General features: G+C 35.7%; 1 protein-coding gene across 5 annotated transcripts in view; it reads right to left on the bottom strand.

The window, feature by feature from the left end:
- The window catches only part of ETV1 (ETS variant transcription factor 1), an 89,083-nt gene extending 66,985 nt beyond the window's left edge, over positions 1–22,098 (bottom strand). Inside the window, exons 1-6 of one of the 5 annotated variants that reach the window (XM_076006402.1) lie at positions 20,243–20,632; positions 19,948–20,144; positions 19,686–19,817; positions 18,798–18,885; positions 17,359–17,406; positions 8,213–8,266 (exon numbers count right to left, since the gene is read on the bottom strand). In XM_076006402.1, coding sequence (XP_075862517.1) covers positions 8,213–8,266; positions 17,359–17,406; positions 18,798–18,885; positions 19,686–19,730 — 235 coding nt within the window. In that variant the 5' untranslated portion in view covers positions 19,731–19,817; positions 19,948–20,144; positions 20,243–20,632. The other 4 variants (XM_076006404.1, XM_076006403.1, XM_076006401.1 and 1 more) reach the window with 4 other exon arrangements.
- Between the last annotated feature and the right edge of the window lie 1,610 nt (positions 22,099–23,708).

Genomic DNA, 23,708 nt, shown 5'->3' with positions numbered 1-23,708 from the left:
AAAGCAAGTGGTGCTTGTTGGGGTATAATTCCTTGGATTTAAAAAAGCAACAACATCAAATCAACATTTTTCTTAGTAAGACACAGCAAAAATTATCATTAGGAGAAAATTCAATAATAGGCAGAAGCAAATATGCTTTGTGCATCTTAAGTAGATGTTTGCTATTATAAAAAGAAAAGAAAATAGAAAAATAATGATATAAATAAAAACCCATTACAAATACTAAACACATAATTATGACATAAAAGTCCACATGTATCAGTTTAGCTCATATTATTTCTTCTTTATTTCTGCTTTCAAGAAAGTTACATATTATATGAAATCATAATCCCAACATATATTTATTTGCATAATGGCTTTGGCCTTAGTTTCAAATTCTAATATTAATAAATGTTGTGTTTACATTTTTACATATCACATATACATGTGTATGTGTATAAATTAAAAATATTGGACGAAGGAATATATTGGTTCTGCAATAATTTTCTACCATCATCCCTTTACCTAGATTTCTTCAATAAATATTTCTGTGCTTGTACCCCTAATAAGTCCAGCCACTGCATAACTATGTACTTATTTAATATGGGATAAGTTTCAACCAAAGATGGCATGGATCACTTTTCTCAAAATAATTTGTTACTACTATAGACAAGTGAGTGAAAAATATTTGTTGACATACTTCCTTTTAGCATGTTTCAAAAGTTAATTTCTAAAATATTATGCTATCCTAGGGGCAAAATTGAAGGATAAGTAAAATAGGAAAGAAAAAGCCAAAGACTTAGGTTGAGATACAGATTTTTAGCTTTCAGCTATAATGGAACAGCAAACCCCAATATTGTAGGGGTTTTAATTTTGCTCTGTTTTTGGTTTTTACCTTAGCATAAACTCTGACCTATCTACCTTAACAAGAATGAACTGGTAGGCCGGGCATGGTGGCTCACGCCTGTAATCCTAGCTCTTGGGAGGCCGAGGCGGGCGGATTGCTCAAGGTCAGGAGTTCAAAACCAGCCTGAGCAAGAGGTCAGGAGTTCAAAACCAGCCTGAACAAGACCTCGTCTCTACTATAAATAAAAAAGAAATTAATTGGCCAACTAATATACATAGAAAAAATTAGCCGGGCATGGTGGTGCATGCCTGTAGTCCCAGCTACTAGGGAGGCTGAGGCAGGAGGATCACTTGAGCCCAGGAGTGTGAGGTTGCTGTGAGCTAGGCTGACGCCACGGCACTCACTCTAGCCTGGCAACAAAGTGAGACTCTGTCTCAAAAGAATGAACTGGTAAAACCAAAATGAAAAGTATCTAGCAGAATATACTTTCTAGGAATTAGGACTGATGACATTTTCTAGCTAAAAGTAAACAGTCCTTTATAGTTATTTCCACCTATAACATTATTCCCCCATTAATTATGTTTTTTATAAAGTATACTTTTAAATTCAAGTATGCATTCCTAGTTAGAGGTTATCCTTTCTCTTTTTCTTGAGTATGGAAAAAGCATCACAGAATCATGTGGGCTGGGCCTGAGAGATTTATTTCCTTGTCAACTTACAGATAAATAAATAAAGGTTAAGTGACATGCCCAACGTCTATGATTTAGATTTTGTTTCTTCTATTGTACTTGATGGATTCCTGGGAAGTTATCCTAAACCAAAAGTTCTTGCAATATAGAGCCTATTTTCCACTGGATTTCTATTTTGATTTGAAAAATGTATTCCTTTTGAAAAAAACAAGCACCAAACTCAAATTTTTGCCTTGCTGCCACGGTGGCTGCTAGGCTCTAAACTGTGAAAGACACAGGACATATCCGCATCAGTGGAAGAGTAGAGCACCTAACGAAAATGACAAGAATTCCTACCAGACACACCTAGAAAGGGTGAGGCCATCAACGTCTCAGTCCTCTCTAATCACCAATGGGAAGATTTACAATTTACTACTTATGCTTCTAAACTAGACATGATTCTAGTATGACAGAGATCTACCATCAGCAATGACTTTTTCATAGGTAAAGGCAAGAGGAAATAAATAGAGAAGAATCTCTGGAATTGGAAAATACACATAACTCTAACAAAGATGATAAAAAAGAAACTACTTAGAAATATCATTTATTATATAGACTTTATTTTTAATTTCCTAGTATACTTAAACAATAAGATGACAATATATCACTTACATAAAATTTTTCAGAAACTGATCACCTCTATTATATAATGAATATGTGTAAAAATAGCAGGGTCCATCTTTCAAGTTAATTGCAAAAGACCAATACTGCTGTCTTTATTTTACAAGTAAGTAAATGATAGGATAAGCAAAATGTGTAACCTTGTGTTCTGTGGAAAGCATGCATCAGAATCATCTAATAGCTCCTTAGAGATTTGAGAGCCCAATTCTAGATCTAAAATGTCAAACTCTCACAAGACAGGAAATACGAAGCCGCTTTGAACAAGCTTCCCAAATGATTCTTATTCATATCCATGTCTAAATAAGATTACTGGACTCAAGTAGAATTACACAGCTGATTACTGGCACTAATATAATTGAAAACTAACTAAAATGTTTACCTATCTTCACAGGGCAACAGGTAAAATCTAAAACTGAGAAAACAAGCAGTTCCAGTATCAAGCATATTATTTAGTACATAGGACAACTAAAAGGGAGGAAAATTGGTTCCTCCAGAGAGGGCTGTGAGAAGTGCAGTTAGCTGTGGCTTAGATCTCAGGCACCCTACCTCAAGTGGAAAGGCATGAGACTATCCTCGAAATGGATAGTTTGAGTCTGACTTTGGTCATGTGTTTAAATATGCTTTAAAAATTTTTTTAAAATGAAAACAAAGAAACAAACTTATGTTCTTAAATCCCAGAAATACAATTCTTCTTTGAGTATATGTTTTCTGGTAAAAACAGAGGAATAAATGAATGAAGATAGCCTTCTTGACCAATTCTATCCAAAACTTTAATCAGGCTAGAAAGATTTCAAAATTCATTATAAAAAATAAACTTTTATAAAGTACTCACTGGATGTGTAGAAAGAAACAAAATGCAGGAAGGTAGCTTAGTAGGAAGGCAGATAATTAAGAAAACATGTTATAAATGGAACTTTCCAATCCTGGACAAGTACATGCTAACATAAAGTGCCATACTTTTAATAGTGGGTTTAAACAGTTGAGTCCCACACAGTGGTTAATTGTGATTATTTTCAGATGGTATCCTAGTATCATATGGTAAATATCAGATAAAATATAGAAGTTTGCAAAAGATTTACTTTCATACATACTAGGGAAAAGTCAAGGTTATTATTCCTTTAATAACATCATTCTAATTGAATTGCATTCCAGTGTGTCTTTTTGGGCATAAGAGAAAGGAGTAGTCACAAGGATACTGCTGGGAATTTTGCATAATCCTGTCTATGTCCCTAGGAGTGTCCTAGGGAGAATATGAAATGCAAATGTGAACATCATCTATCATGCATCATCTATCATGTGAATCACTAGAGAGAAAAGACTAAAATGAACTAATGTAACCAATGGAAACAAATAGTTACAAAAATAACACTTAGTTGTTATGAAGAACAAAATGAAAGGTGGTGGATTTAAAAAGATTTAATGATACAACTAAATTTAAAGTATATGATTTAAAATATTATTGATGTAATATTATTTAAAGTATTATTGATGTAATTGAACTTAAAATACATCATTTACAAAAATACAGTTTATATACAAATATGCATCTACTTCAAAAAGATAAGACTCATCTAAGTTTGAAATACTCTTTAATTTCCCTTTTCTAACAAGATATACTTCTACTTCTTCTGGACTATAGTGTATCCTAAAGTAATCCTATTTTTTCCAACAGAGTGTCAGTTATGAAAAGATTTATTGCTAAGAAACAAACAATTTGTTAGAATCATGTAATTGTTTCTTTTAGCCTCATTCATTTCCTGGCACGGACTGGTAGGAAGTTGTTTGTTTTCATTTGATTTTAATGTCTATACTTGCTTCAACGTTTAGCATTCTTCAAAGTTTAGCAAGCTATAGTGTAACGACATTGGATTCCAGATTTCTAATTGAAATATTTCGTAAATAAAAATAAAGAATACTCAGGAATATTTTTACAAAGTTCCCAAGTGCTATGGTTTAGCCTCATTTTTACAATTTTTGGATGCTGCCTTCTCTATTCTCCTACATATATTTCAACATGCTCCAGTCAAATATATGTTCTATAATCCAGTGTTGAGCAGAATTTTGCTGTTCATTCTCCTAAACTTTATTTAACAAAAGACTAAAGCAATAAAAGCAAAAGCAGAAGCATCTTATTTCATTGGGGTATGTAAGGAAATCTGATTATTCTTGTTGAAAAAATAGCCCTATAGAATTTATAGACGAGCCACACAGGAAGGATGGAGTTTCTATTTCTAGAGATAGGATCCCTCCGCCCCGACAAAGCATCCCCAAACAGACAAGAATCAAACATTTGTAAAAGGCATTTTGGAGAGCATACAACCTCTCAATTTCAATATTTGATAACCTCCATCCAGACATCCCCCTTACAATCTAATCCAAATCCCCTATTCTTCTTTTTAAATCATTTCCCTCATCTTCCCTCTTTAGTGAAAACTGAAATTAGCAGGTCACTATGATATGAATAGCAGTCTTTCACATATGTGAAAACTTGAAATAAAATACACCTCCACTTTCTATTTATTATATTTTTTCAGACTTATTTTTACCTTGATCTATAGGTTTCTTTTATAATTAGGTGTTTTATTTGCAACCCTCAAAGTCATAATGGTTACGCTGTAAATATTCACCAACTGAAGTAAAACTTCACCATTCTCAAAACATTTGGCTAAACTTTCATGGTTTCAGAAAGTTTACCCAGAATGAGAATAGATATGTTTTTTAAGGCATGATCATATGAAGGAAATTAGGACTTTGAAGATGCTTAGGAGGAAATAACTGCTAAGAAGATGATCATGAACAGGATGACAATTTTACCTATTATGCTTCTAGGAATATAATATGCAAAGCATGCCGAATGTGACATGCTTCATGAACCCTCAAGAAGTTCACAATTTTATTGAACACACATATGTATCTAAAATACTATAATATAATAAATACAACATACAAGATGTTGCAGAATCCAGCTAACTGTAGAATAAAGTGGCAAAGAAAGGCCAAAAAAGACTTCAGTGAGGTGAAGTCTAAGCTGAGTCTGAAATAGGAGGTTCAACAAACTGCAAAGCAACAGTGAAACTGTTAAAGCAAAATGAACATGTGATTGGGCAAAAAAGCTTAAAACGGCTCAATCTGTTTAGAGAATTGAAAAAAAGTGCAGAGAAGGGGAAAAGTAGCAAGAGTTACTGAAAAGGTAGTCAAGGCCCAGGTTCTAGAACAATTTTCTGTACAGCTAAAGAATTAGGACTTTGTCCTGCAGGAAGTTTAAGGAGAAAATTAATGAGGCCAGATAGCTGTGTGTTAATTAAGCTGCTGCAAAAAGTGAACTGGGAGGAGGGAAAAGCAAAGACAAGAAAAACCAACCAAAAGGCTGGTCCAGAAGTTCAGCCAAGGCAGAATGCGGGTGTGAACCAAAGCAGTGAAATAAGGATGGAGGAGAGGCCATGAAAGTAACATATTTTTGAAAGGTAGAATCAAAAACTTGGTTAGCAATTGGAGGTCTATGGTAATGAACTGAGGAAGCCGAGGATAAATCACAGGTTTTCAGCTTGGATGGTGATGTCATTCACTTAGAAAGGCAACAGAAGTAGAAGAGCAATGTTGATTAGGAAAAGTAATGATTTCAACATTGGCCTTGCAGAGTGTGAATTGTCTGTGGAGCATCACATTGAAGGTTGGAGTTGGTGGGTAAATGGTGTTTTATGCCAATGCACAGCTAAAGGTTAAGGGGATGAATCCAGAGGTGGTGCCTTTTTCTAATTTTCACAGGGACTTTAGTGATTGATCAGGATCAGGTGAGGACATCCAGTAGACAGCTGCAGAGGGGAGGGAGACCCAGGCTGGAGGTAAACACATGGGAGACATCGCTATTCAAAACTGTGCAGACCAACACAGTAGCCAATAGTCACACATGTCTAGATTTAAAATAATCAAAAGTAAATGCGGTTAAAAATTCACTTTTTCAGTCCTATTGGTCCCATTTCATGCATGCCAAGGCCAATGTGGTTAGAGCCTACTGTACTGGGTGGCACAGATATAAATCATTTCCAGTAACACAGAAAATTCTATGAGAAGGTGCTGACATGGAGCACATAAAATAAGAGGAAAAATTGGGGGAAAGAACCCTAAGGGAAGAAGAGATACACAAAGAGGAGGGAAGGAAGATGAGTGAAATGAGAAGGAGTGATCAAAGGAGTTTAAAAAAAGGGGGGGAAATAATCACACTAGTGTGGCTACGAGAAGACAGTTCAAAGAAACAAAATACTCAAGAATAAGAAAAGCTGAAAGGAAGTCAAATAAGAAAAGAAGTAAAACAAAAATACCTATAGGTAGTTTATTTTACCCTGACATTTGATATAAAATTAGAATAGGTACCAATTTCTTCAGATGTAAAATGACTCAATGAGACTAATTCTCTCACTCAGATGACAGGTTCAGCTTTTAGAAAGAATTGAAGTGCCCCACAGGAAGGGAAATGTTAGAAATATGACCATTTTCTTCCCACACTTTAATCAGGCAGGGAAGCCCTTGCCTACACATCCTCCTTAGCCATTGTTCTTCTGGGAGTGTTTGTGAGGGTCTCTAATTAAGGTCTGTATCACTGCTGAATAGGTTTTCTTGAAAGGGTATGTCAAATACCTATACTCAGACATCAAACAGCACACAAAATTCTCTGCTCAGATCAAAAATAAAGCTGATAAAACAGTAGTTACGAGGGACTGGAGGTGGGCAGATGGGGAGTTATTGTTCTATAGGTACAGAGTTTCAGTCTGGGATGACGAAAATGTTCCGGAAATGGATAGTGGCAATAGTTATATATGTGAATGTGTTCAATGTCATTGAATGGTATGTTTAAAAATGGTTAAAATGGTAAATTTTATGCTATGTATATTTTACCATGATAAATTTTTTTAAAAAAAACAAATCAAGCTGAACTAAAACATGTAACATGGGAGAGAATCTGGAAGAAAACTCTCACAACTTTCTACACCTGGGAAATTTCAGATATGAAACATAAATGTTGAAAACATTGTCTACAAACATCTATTACTTGAAGTAATATAGGTATTTGTATTAGATATATGATATCAAGGTGGGCATATATGGGTTTGATAAGTTGTAAGGTATTAAGCATCTCTTGTTACTGTTGATATTGCTTTCTCTGATAATGTCAATGGTCTGATAAAAGGAAACAAGTTAAAGCTTTAAATGTCGCTAACAGAACAAAATGCATTAGGCTAGTTTCATAATCAAGATGGCATTTATAACCTTTTCCTTACTATTTGCTCCTCAGGTCAATAGCTACAGTTAGCTGGTAGAATGGCAAAGTATAATTATCAGCAGTAAACTTGAGGCAACGACGTTTGTACAGCCTAAATGCTCACTCTGTGATTAAAGGAGGGTGAGTATCCCATGAATCACTCCTCATGCAGTCTCTGACAATCAAGGGAACACAGAAGGGACCTTAAGAGAAGCCAGTTGCTACTTCCATTTGTGTTATTGCAACCAGGAAGCAGAAAATTTCAAGCTAAAATTAAAATCAAAGCAGGTGACAGTTCATGAATGTAAAATCGTACAATAAGCCAATGCATGTTTGTTCCCGAATCTTTTACAAATTACACAAAAAGTAGTCTCATAGGGATTTTAACTCTGTCTTCCATCAGCATCCAGACTTTTCTTTGCAGACACATTGGCAAACTGGAAGTAAACACTTGCACATTCATCATCGCACCCTGTTTCCTTTCCAAGAATATTTACCAAATACAAAGAACAGGACCATCTTTTAATCAAATTGAGTCTTCCTTGCCTACTTGTGAAGATCTGCTCAAATATACAGAACACAGGGATTCTGATCAAAATACAGGGATTCTGCTGGTATAACAACCTGACAAACCAAATCATCTCATGATTGTAAGCTAAAAATGTGCTGGCACAAGGCAAGAACAGACACTAGAAGTGGAAACCAATCAAAGAAAAAGAATGAAAGAAGGAAACAAGAAAGACAAAGAAAAATAGAAGAGATGAGTCATACTATACTTACAACTTTCAGCCTGATAGTCTGGCACAAACTGCTCATCATTGTCAGGTACCTGAGCTGAAGAAGAAAAAAAAAATTTAAAAAAATTAAGATAGAAACTGCCAAGGCATGAGGAATGTCAAGCAAAATCTGTCAAGATCTTTTTAGGCTGAGATCAAACCTACGATTATTTACCAATGAGCTCCTATTTAAAATGGTATTGACAAGACTACTTAGGAAGGGAAATAGAAGGGATTATTGATGTCAACTACAAAATATATACACTCATATGTCAGAAATATGACGACGGCAGGTGTAGTCCCTCTGAATTTCACCTGCCCGATGGAAATAAAAGAGAAGCAAAACTAAAGCTATAGGATTTCTATTTCATGTAGAGGTTTTTTTTTTTTTTTTTTTTTTTGTAAGAATGGAGCAAAAGGTATTTCAATTCACCCACTGTCAGTCCTTAAGCAGTCGCTCTAAATTAACACAATTCTTTTAAGTGATGTGCAGTTATCACACATATCCCTATGCTTTCTTAGAAATGTCTGCTTTTGGTATAATCCATCCCATGCAAATTATGCCATAATTAAAACTGTTTGCTCTACATGTGGCCAATCTGCTACAAAGTTTTTAGATGAAAGAACTGTCCTTGATTTGGGTCATATGTAAAAAAGTAATATATTTCAATGATTGTATTCATAATAAAAATAATAAACAAAAAAGCCATCTTTTTATGCAAAATATTTTCCTGGCAACTATTCAGCACTATTTCATCAGTCCTAATGTCAAATGTCTTCCCTATTTTTAGTAAAGGAAAAATACTGAATAACAAAGACTTAACACATTCGGCAGCAATCAAAACACAAGGAAACTTTTTCACTTCTAAAACGTTTCCATCACAGATTATTTTTGTATTAAAATAACCTATTCTAAACTTACAGACTATTACTAAAATGAGTTTTTACAAACACACACAATTATACACACGCACACATATGTGCTACACAAAATAGAAGTTAGGTCACTTTTAATTTGGTAAAAATATAATGAATTGTCATCCTACCTAATGCTAGCTATGAACTGATTAGCTAGTATTACTTTACTAGTATTATATACTACTAAAACTTTTTAATCCAATCAAATCATATTAAAACTGATGTCAATTTTTTTTTAAATGAGCCTATTCTGTATGGGAAATGCTTATTAAAATAAACAGTCTCTTGAAATTGTTTCAAGGTTAGTAATTGAATGGGTTAACCAAAAAAACTAATTAAAAAGAGATTCTATGTAAAAAAAATTCTATATAAAAAGGAATACAAAATCTATAGAATTAAAGTTTCTTTTTATCAGTTTATCTGATAGTATTTTTTAAAAACAAATATTTGGCTGAATAATAGTTATGTTATATTAACACCATTAACTATTCTATTCAATGATAATCTTGTCTATTATTAAAATATATACAGTTTAACAACTTTTCCTTAACCAATACTTAACCTTCTTAAAGACACACTCTATCTCCTGCCACCAAATGAAATCAAACAAATTAAGAACTTTTTCAAGATATAACTGATGCCTAGGTGATCAACCTACACTGGAAGAAGAATTTTTTTCTCTTCATCTTCCAATAATGTCTGATGCTGTGGGTAACAACTTAAAAATCAGCAATCTTCAAATCATAGTTATATGACATGCTAGCTGTGTAATTTTAGGTAAGTTATTGAACCTCTTGGAACTGCATTTTACTTATCAGTTTAATAGTAATAATACAGATTTTGTGTGTGTGAGGATTAAATGAAATAGTCGAAATACAATGCCAGCTACTCAAGAAATGTTACTTATTTCTTCTTTCCAATCCTCCACCGCCCACTCTTTTCTTTCAAGTCACATACAAAAAAGTACTTCAACCATTACAATGCCCAGTTTAATATCTTTACTTCTAATGAATTCTGTTGGAGAAGGAAAAAAAAAACAGCTAAAACTTGTACATTAGAATTCTCTCACCTACAAACACAACATATCTTTTGACTCTGCAGTAAAATTTTTCTCACAGATTCATAAGTTATAAGTGGAGGAGTATACTTTAAGTCTTCACACCAAAAAAAAAACACAAGTGTTTTTAATACATATTAATAAATAACAGCAAGTAAACATTCAATCCTGCACATTTTTTCCATCATTTCCACATGTTTTGGTTTTCCCTCTAAATCAACAGCTAAACAGATATAACTATTGAGATGCAAAATTATCAACCACAGCAATTACTATGCTTTTAAAAAGCCAACATTTACAAGAATCTAATAAAAATGTAATATCCCTTTACAGGAATAGTTAAAAATAGCTGGTGAGTAACAAAAGTATATTTGTAATTGAATATGCTGGTATGAATACGCTGGTATGAATGTGCAAACGGCCAGATTTTTTTTTTCCATAGTATCTTAAGATTAATTCCCAACTCCATAATATATCACTGTACGAGCAGCCTAAAAATCACTGATGGGTGTATGGTGTATGTTGAAATACGTGTGAGAAAAAAAAAAGCAAAACTAGAAGTAGAAGAATCTAGAAGTTATACCTCACAAATACACTGAAAATAGCTGCATACTAACAATTTGTAAAATTTGTTAGAATAAGAATTTCTATTTCTGTTCTAACTCCTTAACATACTGAATAAATACTTCACACTTATGTCTGAACATATTATAGAATTTTAACAAAAAACATATGACTCACATTTTCACAGAAGCTAATCTTTAGAAGCTGAATAGACCAAATGAAGCAGCATGCCACTTAAATAAAGACAAAGGCTTAAGCATACCTCTAATTTCAAGTTAGAGTAAAAGGAAAGCAGTTAACTAAAAACATAAGTTGGATCTAGGCAAGGAAAATATGACAAAGTATTGCCACACTCATATCATACATTTCCGTTTTTTCTTGATTTCAGCGGAATTCTGTGAAGGAGCAAACTACAGCTGCCTGAAAATTTGTGGCAAGCCATACCAACTCCAAGGCTGCAAATTAACAACAGAGGTCAGCCTAAAAAAGAAATGTTTTTTTCACTACTATCTATTATAAACTGTGCTTGAAATTATCACCTCCGGGGAATGGAAATGTTTCCCTACACCATATGATTAAAGAGGAAGGGAAAAAGGGAAAAAGGAGAAGGGGAGAAAGTGTATACCAAAAGACCAATAAAAGGCTTTCAAGAAGATTAAGCATGTGGATTTTATTGGTAATAGCTAGAGCAGCTCTATCAGTTCATTGCACATTAATAGACAAGTTGCCATAAAGTCTCAGAATCTCAGCTTTAAAAGGCTAGTAGTATCTGCACTCTCAGCTATTTGCTTTACCTAGATTATCATCCAAAGTTGTTCTTTTACTTTCTCTTTTTACTACATATTAAGGGAAAGAAATTCATAAAAATACTAACCATGACCTATATATGTCACAGAATCCCCAATTTCTCATTTGTTAAATTTTAATATGCATTCTTAACTAACATTGCCTTGGGGGTGGGCAATGTTAAATATAGTTCAACTTTATTTTACGCCTATTTTTAACTTTCACTTAAAATAATAATCCTTACTTAAAAAGTAAGCATTTAAAAATTTTCCAAGGTTTGCTGCAGGCAAGCAAAAATTCCTTTTTCTTACAAACTAATTGCCTGTTGAGTTTTATTTTAAAGCTAGGAAAAAAAGTGGGAAAATTACAAATAAAACAAATGTCAAGTAGAAAAGGGGTTAATATTTAATTAAAACCAGTTCTATCCACTGTAACAATGACCTGGAGCCAAACAAGGCGGAAGATGTATGAGTCATTCTTTCTGCCCGTGAATGAGACAGCTGATCTCCTCAGCTATTCCTCAAGACAAGCAGGCAGAACTGGAGTTCTGCCTCCATTCACAAAAACACAGTCCAGCATGAGCCATGTGGCCCAACCACAATCTTTTCATGTCACACCCTTCCAGAGAGCTACAGCAAGTAAACTTGAACTTGCAGTATAAACACAGCAATTTATTGCTCTGTCTCAGAGCTCAGATCTTTTAAAAGAACATTTTTAAATATGATAAATTTTATATATATTAAATATATTAAACATATACACACACATATATATACAGATACACATTCCATCCTACTTTATAAGGTAACTTATTACAGAAACTTGAATGTACAAACCTAAGGAAGGAAGGAAAGAGAAAGAGAAGGAAGGAAAAAGAAAAATCATTGAAGAAATGCTTTATTTTTCTTGCTGATTATTCAAATTTTTTTAATCCTAAAAATATGGTAGATTATTGCTGAACTTTGTAGCATTTCTCTTTGAATCAAAGGGTTAGAAACAAATTTCTCTGAAGAAATTTAAATTTTATTTTAAATAAAAGTAAAACAACAAGAAAAATGAACCTTTGCACAGTGGTATTTTGTTTAATCCTAAAATGAAGCTACAGGCCATGGAACAAAATAATCATGAGGCCACTAAGCCTGGTTTTACACCACATCCGCTTTTAACATTAAAATGATTGTACCAATGTAAAAGCACTAATTAATGCTGAAGTATAAACATATTTAAACAGACAAAAAAGGAGACTATTTCCCCATGACAAAAACACCTTTAATACCTGATAAAGACATTCTTTCTATATGCTCTAAAAGAAAGGAAAGTTTTAGTTGTCTTGAGTCTCAAATTAACTTCAATTCCTAACTGAAAATTGACCTGCAGTGACTTGAAAACTTAAGGGAAGGTCAGAGCCAACTAGTTGTTGTTCCCAGCCAAATATTTTCTCTAAAGTTATACTATAAAATGCAAGAAAGTACACATTTCCTATAAACGAAATAGAAAAGCTCAGCGATAGTTCATTTATTAGGACCTTCTGGAAAAACTACCCTATGCAACACCAAATCCAAATTTTTTATCTTTTTTAAAAAAAAATCTTCTGTTTTGTAAATACAACATAGATGAAAAAACATTTATGTAATTCCAATGAACATTCAGAAATAAAATACCCTTACTCTATCTGCTATCTTTAAGTTCAAATGAGAACTCTTTCTTTCATATTTTATACTATTTCCCGGTATAACAAAGAGGGGTGGTGCCTCCCCTAACTCCACAACATGTGAAATGCCAGTTGCTCAACTCTAAGAAATTGTGTGGACTTCTATAATTTAATGTTTAATTCTCAATTCCTGTCTTACGTAAACCACATAAAAGAATGTCGTTTTTTAAGCCTTTACTTTTTACCGAACTAGATTGGGGAAAAAAATTCATGAGCACATATCCAATTTTATGTTCCATTTAAAAAAGAAACAGTAGAATTTTTAAAAAATGAAAATGAGTGTATTATGACTCTTGTGTATTGTGGATGGCATTCTACATAGTAACAACAGCACATATTATTTAAGAAACATCATAAAAAATAACTTCTAATATAAATTTAGCAACAGCCATTGAAGTGAATTGAGGAGAAAGTAATGACATCTTTACTTTTAAGTCAACCTGACTATTATTTGAAGGTCACATAATACCAAAGGGAAAAAAAAAACCTCATTTGCATGAGGTAATAACCTTTGGTGTGGAAAGGTTGTTCTTGGAGATAAAACTTTGACTCAAAGTGTGGCAGCAGCATTAAACTTATTACAACACCACTGAAAAACATTTTAACTGATGACAGGGAATCACTGTTGACTTTTTTTCTTTAATATTACTGATGAAAGAGAACCTGAAAAGAACATCTAGACCGACAACAAAATAACAGTCAAAAGAGTAGGTATGTATTTAAATTAGATATATACTACAATTTATTATTTCTCTTTAAGTTGTATTAGTAGGTAAGCTTTAATAAGCAAGTTTAGAAGAATACAACGCTTCCTTAACTCAATTTTTTTATATCTTTCTATTTCTGTTCCCCCCACACAAGAGGTTTCGTTGTAACTATGACTCTTAAGTTGTTAAGAATAAGACGTTGCCATGATATTGATAAGATTGATATTTAAACTCATTATTTCACGGGATCAAATAATTGCAATTGCCTTTCTGTCAGTAGCAATCTAATTCAAAAGACAAAGAATCAATAAAGAATTATACATAATAAAATTATAACATAAAGTAGCTATGACAAAATTTAAAATAGGCATAATCTCTGATTTTGTTTTTACTGCTACTGTGGTCACTAAAAACATTAGCTTTTCAATCTTCTTCAGAAAAAGGTGATTATTTTAAATTGTGGTATAGATGTTAAAAATCTTTAAACTGCAGTGTTACTTGGAAAGTGATATAAATAAAAAGTTATATTTTTTACAACCTATACAAACCCTGCATCCGTGTATGGAAATCAAGTTTTGGGGAGAATGCAACTGTATTTTCAGAGAGCACGTTAGTGAATAGAAAATACTGGTTCCATCCCCACCCTTCAATAGTCCTGCCTTAACTATTCCAACTTCCCCTTAGAGATAAAACACATTTCATAACCCATAATAATTTACCCATGACTAATCCATATGTTGCACTTTAGGTCAAATTTATAAAAATTCTTACAGCAAAAACCAAATTATAAATGCCAAGATATATTATTTCCCAAGTATTTAGGGACCTTTATAATTTTTTTAAAAAAACATGACTATCACATTACACATTATAACTAACTTGACTCTCGTGTCTAATAAAATTTTTAGACCTTTTTAACTTCCCAGTGGGATTCTAACTCATGGGAGAAACTTGGTTAATTGCCAATGATCTTTTTTAAAAGGGTCAAAATGTCTTAAAATTCCATGGTCACTTTCTTGGCTATGAAGCATTATGAAAAGAAGTATGTAAATGGTTCACAGTCTGCCAATTTGGCAATGTTTTAATTTCTGAATATCCAGAAGAACATAAATGGACAAATCTAGCTACAAATAAACTAGGGTAATTTGGGGAATCTCTTCTTAGCTAATATTGTTCAAGACATGGGATAGGTCAAATAAAAATGTTAGTGCAAAATAATATATCTATATTTAATTGCTAGATGAAAAAAAAAGTCTATTAACAAGTAGTAAAAAAAAATACTCTTCTCACTGTTACATTCCTAAACATCACAATAACAACTTTTTGCTTATATGATTAGACAAATTAAGGTAAACTATTTTGAAAATGTTTAAATTATTCCAAAATGCAATCTTCTCCATAGTTTGTAAATAATAGCCCACCTGGGTATTCAACAAAACACTTACAATTAATTCTTGAACTTAATTAGGCTAACAAATTCTTTTCTAAGTAAAAGTCCACATTTCTCCAAATACATCTATCATTTTCTAAATTGATTTTATGTGAAGCTAAGTCTTCAGATTTTATTTCCAGGTATGTTAATAATCCCTGGTGAAACTATTCTCTGCAGAGTTTTAAAAGATAAACTTGGATAAATTATTCAAATCACTTATCTGAGCTATAAGACACAAAACAAGTCAAAAGTTTAAAAAAATATACTGAAACTGATTATAAAATGGTAAGAGTCTGTCACAGATTCCACATTTTAAAATTCCAGAAACAGAGTTGCTATGCACATTCAAAATCTGCCAGCAAGTGCACTGACTTGGAATCAATGAGATTTAAACATCTTAAGAACCAACAAACCTTCCAGAACAATTAAAATAAATATTTTAAGTTATTTTGGATAAGTGAATAAATTTCTCCATAAGTGAAACATCTTCACAACCTTCAACAGTGCAAAACTAATAGAAAAAAAGTTAGTACAAGAACCTCTGTGCAAATTTTTCATGAAAAAGTTATGTTTGAATGTATGGCTTATGTTGCAATAATAAGTAATCTATTGCAATAAGTTTCATTTACAGAGACAAACAAAATGACCTTTAAATATAACCAAAACTTGCACTAATACCTACCTTTCATTAAAATGCAAATACAATTACCCTTTCAAAGAACTCTTAGGAAAGCTATTTAACTTAAAAGATTGATAAAGATTTCAAAACCTCTTCGGAGAACTAGAATATCAGCAAAACAAAGAAATTTATTGTACATGCTAACATCAACTTGATCAACTGCATTCAAGACCACCAGATAAAATACATCGGACAGCCTCAAAGTAGGTACAACACCTGGGTTCCTTTTAAAGAGACCCCTCTTTCCTTTTAACCATCTTAAAAATCTATTCCAAAACTTGCATGTTTCCCATATAATGTGAACACACAAATAACACAATTACACTTAATGCTTAAATATCTACAATTTTCTCTTCGTGTTTTCCACAAAACACATCATAAAATTAATATTTCACATTTTTATTGCCAAATCCAAAAGAAAAATGTCAAATTATGGATGCCAACAAAAGTCTCTCAATATTAGGCATTTCTTAAGTTGTATAAAGCTTTACTGAAGCAGTATCTCTTTATTCCCACAAATAAAGTTGCACACAGTAAAAGATATAATAGATTACACCAGAAAATTTTACCAAAAAATGACCAAAAATAAAAGTAATGCCTTTAAATTTGTTCTTACTATATTAAATAAATCTTAATAAAAATGATAAAACAGCAAATGTTAACTTCAACAAACATTACATAAATAGTAACACATAGAAAACATTTAAAAAATCCTCAAATCCCCCAAAGATTTATTTTAAACCCATAGATTTCCTAAGTATTGGATACACACCTAACGTTCTGTGTTGTGAGCAAGGTGGAAAGAAGACACTTGCACTTAAATCTTGAAGCATCCCGTCCTGATGAACCCAGAGAAACTAATTTCTGCCATCAGAAAAGTCCTCCACCAGAACACCAAATAATGATATGCGCTGCTCTAAAGGAAACAGCAAGCCAGCCGGGTTCTGGCTCTAGGAGGTCTCTGGAGGTACAATAATATAAACCTGATCAATTGCAATTAAAATCTGAACAGAGGCTTAGAACTTGAAGTCTTGGTGCATTAGTTCTTGCCAAAAGCAGATGTGATTGTGAGCTGGAAGCAATTTCTCCTGGTAATTTGTGATGACACTGGGTAGTACAGCCCCAGAGTCCCCAAAGACAAACTCATCAGAGGCTCTAATGTATGCATGACACATGAGGTGGCTCTTTTAGAGCTCAATTAATTGGGCTGAACATTAAGACAGCAAGTTCAGGATTTTTTTTTTTTTTCCCTTCTGGAGTCGCTTTTTCCCTCTTTTAAAGCAATTTTTGCCTTACCTTCTGCAAGCCATGTTTCTTGTAATTGACTTAGATCTTGAAAGAGTTCTAAAAAACAAGTCAAAGACATAAACATAAGATTTGCAAATCTTTAGTCTTCGTTAAATGAAAGTGTTTATCATGAAATTGGTATTAAACAGCAACTTAATTGAGGAGAGGGAGTCAATATAAAAAGAAAATAGGATTCATAACTTAAAATCTCAATAATCCTTTTGATACTTATTAAGCAAGACTTTAAGAAATTCTTTTAGTCAAATAAATAATATTTTCTTTCTCCTTTTTAACAAATGGCTTAATAAATAAGCTCTGGCATAACAAGCAACACACATAGACCAGGATTCACAAAAGGGCTGAGATGAAGGTGTGTCTATTCAGGAAAACCTTTCTGAAATATATTCTACTCTTGCTAAAATAGTATTAGGGGAGAGATTAGAAAGACTGAAAAGCATTTTATTGATATCTTCTGGATCTTATGTAAAAGATGTAACACTACAAGATATAATTTCCAAAGTACTATGTTTTCAAGTTTAATGTGTCAAAACTAAAAGAAACTACTTTATATACAAATTTTTAGAGGAAGATATCTACATGAGTAGGTTTACAAAAGTCAAAGACTGATAATTCCTTGGTACCAGGTTATTATCAAGTCCCAAACTGTGTATTGTCTGTTGGGGAGAGAGGGAGGTGTCCAATAAGGATGAAGATTTGAGGAAGTTTCAGAATTCAGTATAGCTAATTAAAATTGCAAACTGAACTTTGATAATTAAAAGTATATTAAGTTTTTATTAATGCCCCCATATGGCTGAAATAATTTATAATATATTGACCTCCTATCAACAGTTCATAAAAAGAATCTGCAGCCTAATTTCCCAAATAGCATTATAATTATTAATTAGGCCCTAGATATGATTCAATGAACACTTTAAAGTCTATAAACAAGATATTATGACCTCACAAAGTGGTCATCAAAATTACCCATAAGAATTGTGATAATAGTATATGGTTTTAGTGTAAAGGGGATGGTAAATCAATCATTAATATTGTTTAACTTGAAGTAAAGTAGAAAGAAAAACGCAAGCAGTGTACATAGCTGATGAATTTGTCCCACTGTGTTATATATTTTTAAATTGTTATCTTAGTGTCTGAGATTAGTTTATATTCCATATGGACAGGGGTATTTAAACACAAAAGAATGATTAAAAGAAGGATGTCACTGTTAAGTTTTCTATTTCCTTCTTTCATTAGTTTGTGACAGGGCTATAAAATATTCTCTAGTGCAAACTGTCACATTATGTAAATTGCTCCAAGTAAAAGTCTTAGTTAAATTCAGTAATTTCAAAAGTTTATTATTTTTAAGATAAGACTGAAGTGTTCCTGTTCTTTATGAGGGTGGAGAGTGTAGGTAAAGAGTGGGGATTCAGCCCAAAATCAAACCTCACCTTCTGAATCATGAGCCAGATCTCTGTTAATGAATTTTCTTTTCCTGACATTTGTTGGTTTCTCGTTACAATTTCTCCCACGCTGACTCTACAAAGGGAAAGATAAAATCCTTTAAAAGAATGTAATCCTCAGATGTCACGCACACACACATACAAAACATGCATACATAAGTCTACTGGATCCTCTTTCTGAATAGAAAAATAAAAGTTCATAGTATCAATTCTAATATTCATTTTCTGCATTTATTTGACAGTGAAAGCTTATGCTGAGAATTTAACAGGCAGGGAGATTTGTTTCCCAGTGCCGATCCTAACACACTACTATTTATCAGTCATACAGACATGTTATCTCAGCATCAAAACAACATTAAGCAATTACACTTAAAGTTGTTTAAAGGCTTGATCAATGTTAGATTACAATACAGTGAATTTTATTCTCTCTCGGACAGCCCCCCAATAAGCAAAAAGAGTGGAGAAATGAAAGAAAAAAGAAAATGAGGGGAAAAAAAAGAAACAAAAACACCCCATATAAACAAAAAGTGTCAGCATTTGTCTCAACTTCATTCTTTTCAATGTGGCAGACAAACCCAGCCAAAAACTTTGAGTGCAGCAGCTGCTGCTGCCCTCCATCTCCTCTTCCACTCATCTTGGGCACTTTAAACAGAAAAAAAGGGGGCTTAAAAACAAAACTATGCCTTATCCAAATCACTGAAAGGTAAGCTCATTTTGAAGATTGGGCTTCTAGAAGCAGAGTCGCCCTACAGTGGCAACAAAGCAGATAAGTATCTGCAATCCCAACCCCCTTACCCCCCTCCCTTCTCCTTCTCTTTCTCCCCACCCCCGTCGGAGTCAAGTTTATAAACAGCAACTTTCAAACTGATCACTCACATTGGTGACCATGTAAGGCACTTGCTGGTCATAAAATCCATCCATTCTGCTGCTCTTCGCAAATCTCAGCTCAGAATTTTATATTTTGAGCATTTAGCTGGAGATTTCCTCGGGATCTGGACTTCTATCAACCTAGAGGGGAACAAGATGGCTTTTAGGCTTAAAAAAAAAAATCATGAATGAAGCTCTTGAATTTGCATAGCTAATTACCCTCCGACAGTCCCATTCACAAAAATAACCCTCCCTACACCGCCTCCTTCACCTGGATCCAAAGAGAGCCAAGAGAGTTCACAATTTACATATTTTCGGTAGTAGCAAAAATCCGAACAAGAGGCGATGTATTTATTTACACTCTCGGTGTTTCCCTGCGCGGTCGGTGTACCCCGGGCAGCTCTGATTCGCAAACGTGTGCAAAACTAGCAATGGCGATCAACGAGACTTGCTTTGCACCTAACGGGACTAAAGAGACGGAGACACCTCTTTCATAAGGATAGTTTTTGCGACCCGCAACCATGCAATTATCTGGAGAGACATAAAAAGTTGTTGGAAAGACCCACCTGAAGGCCACGCTAGGCGAACGGCTGCAAAAAATTCCCTCCAAATTTAATAAAAACATTAATTATCGCCCAGCACTTCCCCCTTGGAAGCCGAAAGCGCCTCTGACAGAGCTCAATTCGGTGGTTTTTCCTCTACTTCTCCTCCAGGGGCCTCCAATCCAAACTGATGGATCGCTGCCTCCCATTGGCTCCGCGTCTCTTTCACAAGATCAGATTTCGGGCTGTCAATCAGGCGGCTCTCTGCCCCTGCCCGCGGGTCTCCCTAGCCCCCCGGTGTCCTAGCGGGTGCGCGGCCGCCGGGCGCGCGGGGTCCGCAGCCCGCAAACGCCACGGAGGAAACCGACTTCCTCCCTAACCCTCTGCTTATTGTTACGGCGCCTGGGGATACTGAAACCGTGTGTGTCGACTCGCCACTTCTCATTACCGGTGTGTTTGGTCCACTATTGGGCTGACTTGCGTCCAGCACGGTTGCGCGGTTCAGGTAGCGACGACGAAGCGCGACCCGCAAAGCCCGCACCTCCTCACCTCCCGGGTGAGGAGATCTCCGGCGCGCGTCGCCTGACCTGGGCGGCCCGGGAGCCCCGCTGCTCGCGCGCTCCCTCGTTCGCTCTCCTCCCCGGTCCCACCGAGCTTTCGGCCCAAGTTCTTTGCCCTTTTTCCAACACCCATCACCACAGTTCGGTTTATCAAAGCGCTTTAAAAAAAAAAAACAAAAAACAGCCATGCTCAACTAAAATTCTATCCTATCGTCCCTGGGACAAGAAAATAAGTCATCTCTGAGTGAAGCACCTAGAAGGAGCAATTTCTTGTTTAGGAGAGAGGTCGTTTTGGGAGGGAGAACCGGGAGGAACACAGAGCAACTGAGGAGATAAAAAGTATAATATAACAAGCAAATTCGTCCCGACGTGTGCCCTGGGAGAAGGTTCTTGCAGTCCACGATGGAGGTGGGGAGAGAGAGGGAGGGGACGCCGGGACTCGGATATCCTAGGGACCCGCACATTTCCTGAGCTTTTGTTATGTACACACAGAGGCGGAGGGTGTCGCTTACTGTACTTGACGCTTTCACTTCCTCTCCAGCTTTTAAACAGCCCGAGCCCAGGGCTGGGGACAAGCGGTGAGAGGGCTCAGGTTTCAAGAACAATGACTAGAGCCTTAAGGCGTGAGGGGCTGCCTCTCAGAGGCCACTTGCCCTGGCCAGCCTCTGGGGCTTGGAGCCATAAAGCGTCACTCAAGAAGCCGCGGCCCAACCTCGAGGCCGCGGGTTCGGGACCAGGGGCTCAATGGCGTTGAAATTCAGTTATGATCCCTGGTCGGCGACCAGAGCTAGTGACCAAAGGACGTTTCCGGCAGCTGTTCCGCCCGTTGGGACACGTGTTGCAGTTCCCAATTTCTGTTTGAAAGTTTCCTTCCTTAAATGCGACGTTACGGGGACACGTTGAAATGGAGTGTGTGGAGCGCACGACACTCTCAACTCGGGCCTCACAGAGGAGGAGAAAGATCTATGTCAAAAACAAAAGAAAATCTGCACTTATTACAGGGGGAACAACCGGTAACTGTGGACAGCAAGGACACACACCGTTCATTCCCTGACTCTAGTAAATCAGAGTTCACCACGCGCGCACCCACGCGCATTTTGAGCGGGAACTGAATTTTAACCCGGGCCAGGGAGGGGTTCCGGACGCAGCCTCGCTGTGGAGGCTGAAACAGTGAACAGGCTCTTGGGTATTTTCTGAGGGTGCGACCAGGCGGAGGGCCAATAACAAGGGTGTCCCACCACCCTGCACTGCTGGGATAACACAGTCCCAGTAATCTGAGCAACAGTTTCCAAAGACCTTCTCTGCCGCGGGAGCCTGACGGGTATCCAGGGTAACCGCGAGGGGCGGGGCTTCGGGTTAGGTCCCCGCGAGGTTCTCCCCACAGCCAATAAGGAACCGTAAATTCCCAGGCCATTGTTGTTTATTGCTGACCCCGCAGCGCTCCGCTAGCAGATTGGCCGCTTTAGGGAAGGGGGGCGGAGTCCTCCCGCCCCCGCAACCACCTTTCGGCTCCATTCACAAAATTCCGGCCTTTCTTGGTCACGTGGTTGGGGGCGTGGAGGGGCAGGGGAAATGACACAACAGAGGCCCAAGTTTCCCAAACCGCAAAACTTTTTTCTGCCTCGCTACCTCCTCTTTGTCCCGTCTCTGAAACAAATGCTAGATGAAGAAAAGGAGCTTTAGGCTTGGGAGTAATAACGAGATTTTTTAAAAAAGTTAAGACCGAAATTAAAGGAAGGCTCTCAGGGGGGTCATTCCCGGGTACACTGCTTAGGAGAAAAGCCTCGCGAAAGGAAAGGGAGAGAATTGAGAGTGGGGAGAAAGCCTTAAGGAAGGACTGGGAGCTTCTGCTTGCTGCCTCGTCTAGTCACTGTTTTTAGAAGTGAAAACTGTTCGATTGCAGATGGATTTCGGTTTTCTCAACCTCACGTTCTGGAATGTTCATTTCTACCTTTGATTTATGCCACAGTGTCTTGTTGGTTTTTAAAAGCGTCTTTTAGGAATATTGCAGGTTTTCGCTGGCTGACAATTTTAGTTTCCATTTCTAAAGTCCTCTGACTCCTTCGCAGGCCCCCCTCAGCTCCCTCGATCCTTCTCTCTCCCAAAAGTGGAAGGGCATCCAGGCCCTGTCAGCCTCTGATTCTACTACATACTGCAAGAGATCCATATTTTCCCTTTTTTGAATGCTTTAAACGAGCTTATTATCTTTCAACTATTTGATCTTCATAGTAATTAAAAATGATGTTGTCATGTGAATAAGTGTATAGTCCCACTACAGTTTTGTTGAAACAGAATAAAATTTTGAGATAAATGTGTCCCTCTGACATGTGAACAATTAAACCAGCCTCTTTTCTTTCTCTCACTTTTCTGTCCTTTCTCTGCATTGATACTTAATGAAGACAGTATCTCTTCTGTCCTTTCTGTGCCTCGATATTCATTGAGACACTTAGCTTCTAGTTTGGAGACTATTTTCTGTGCTTTGCATTGGGAAAAACTAATAGACCAGTTGCTGAAGAAAGTAGAAGGGCTCAACATTTATTTTTCAGAAAATGTTGCTCTGGTGGAAAATATCTGCAGAGACAGCTGTTCTATCTACAAGAGAAGAACGTAAAAAGTTGCACAAAGTTTCCACTACTTTTGAGAATGTCTTTAAAAATCAGTTTAGCAAATGCCAGTCCTTTGAATTTGAATGGAAAATTTCATTTTGGCAGGATTTCAGGCATAGAATGGCAGAGCAGAGGCCAAGAGGCTTTGACATTTATTTACTTGTATTTTGAAATCCCACTTGGGTTTTGAAATAAGAGCTCTTGAGAGAAAGTCCACCCCCCGCACCCCAAAAGGTCCATTTTGGAGTTTGGAGAGCTTTTAACTTGTGTATAAAACTATTTAAATCTTTATAGTTCCTTTGCTCTATTTAGTAAAGTAAAATA

This window comes from Microcebus murinus, chromosome 9, assembly GCF_040939455.1.
Source record: "Microcebus murinus isolate Inina chromosome 9, M.murinus_Inina_mat1.0, whole genome shotgun sequence".
Taxonomy (NCBI): Eukaryota; Metazoa; Chordata; class Mammalia; order Primates; family Cheirogaleidae; genus Microcebus; species Microcebus murinus.
This window is presented reverse-complemented; position numbering and strand designations above follow the sequence as displayed.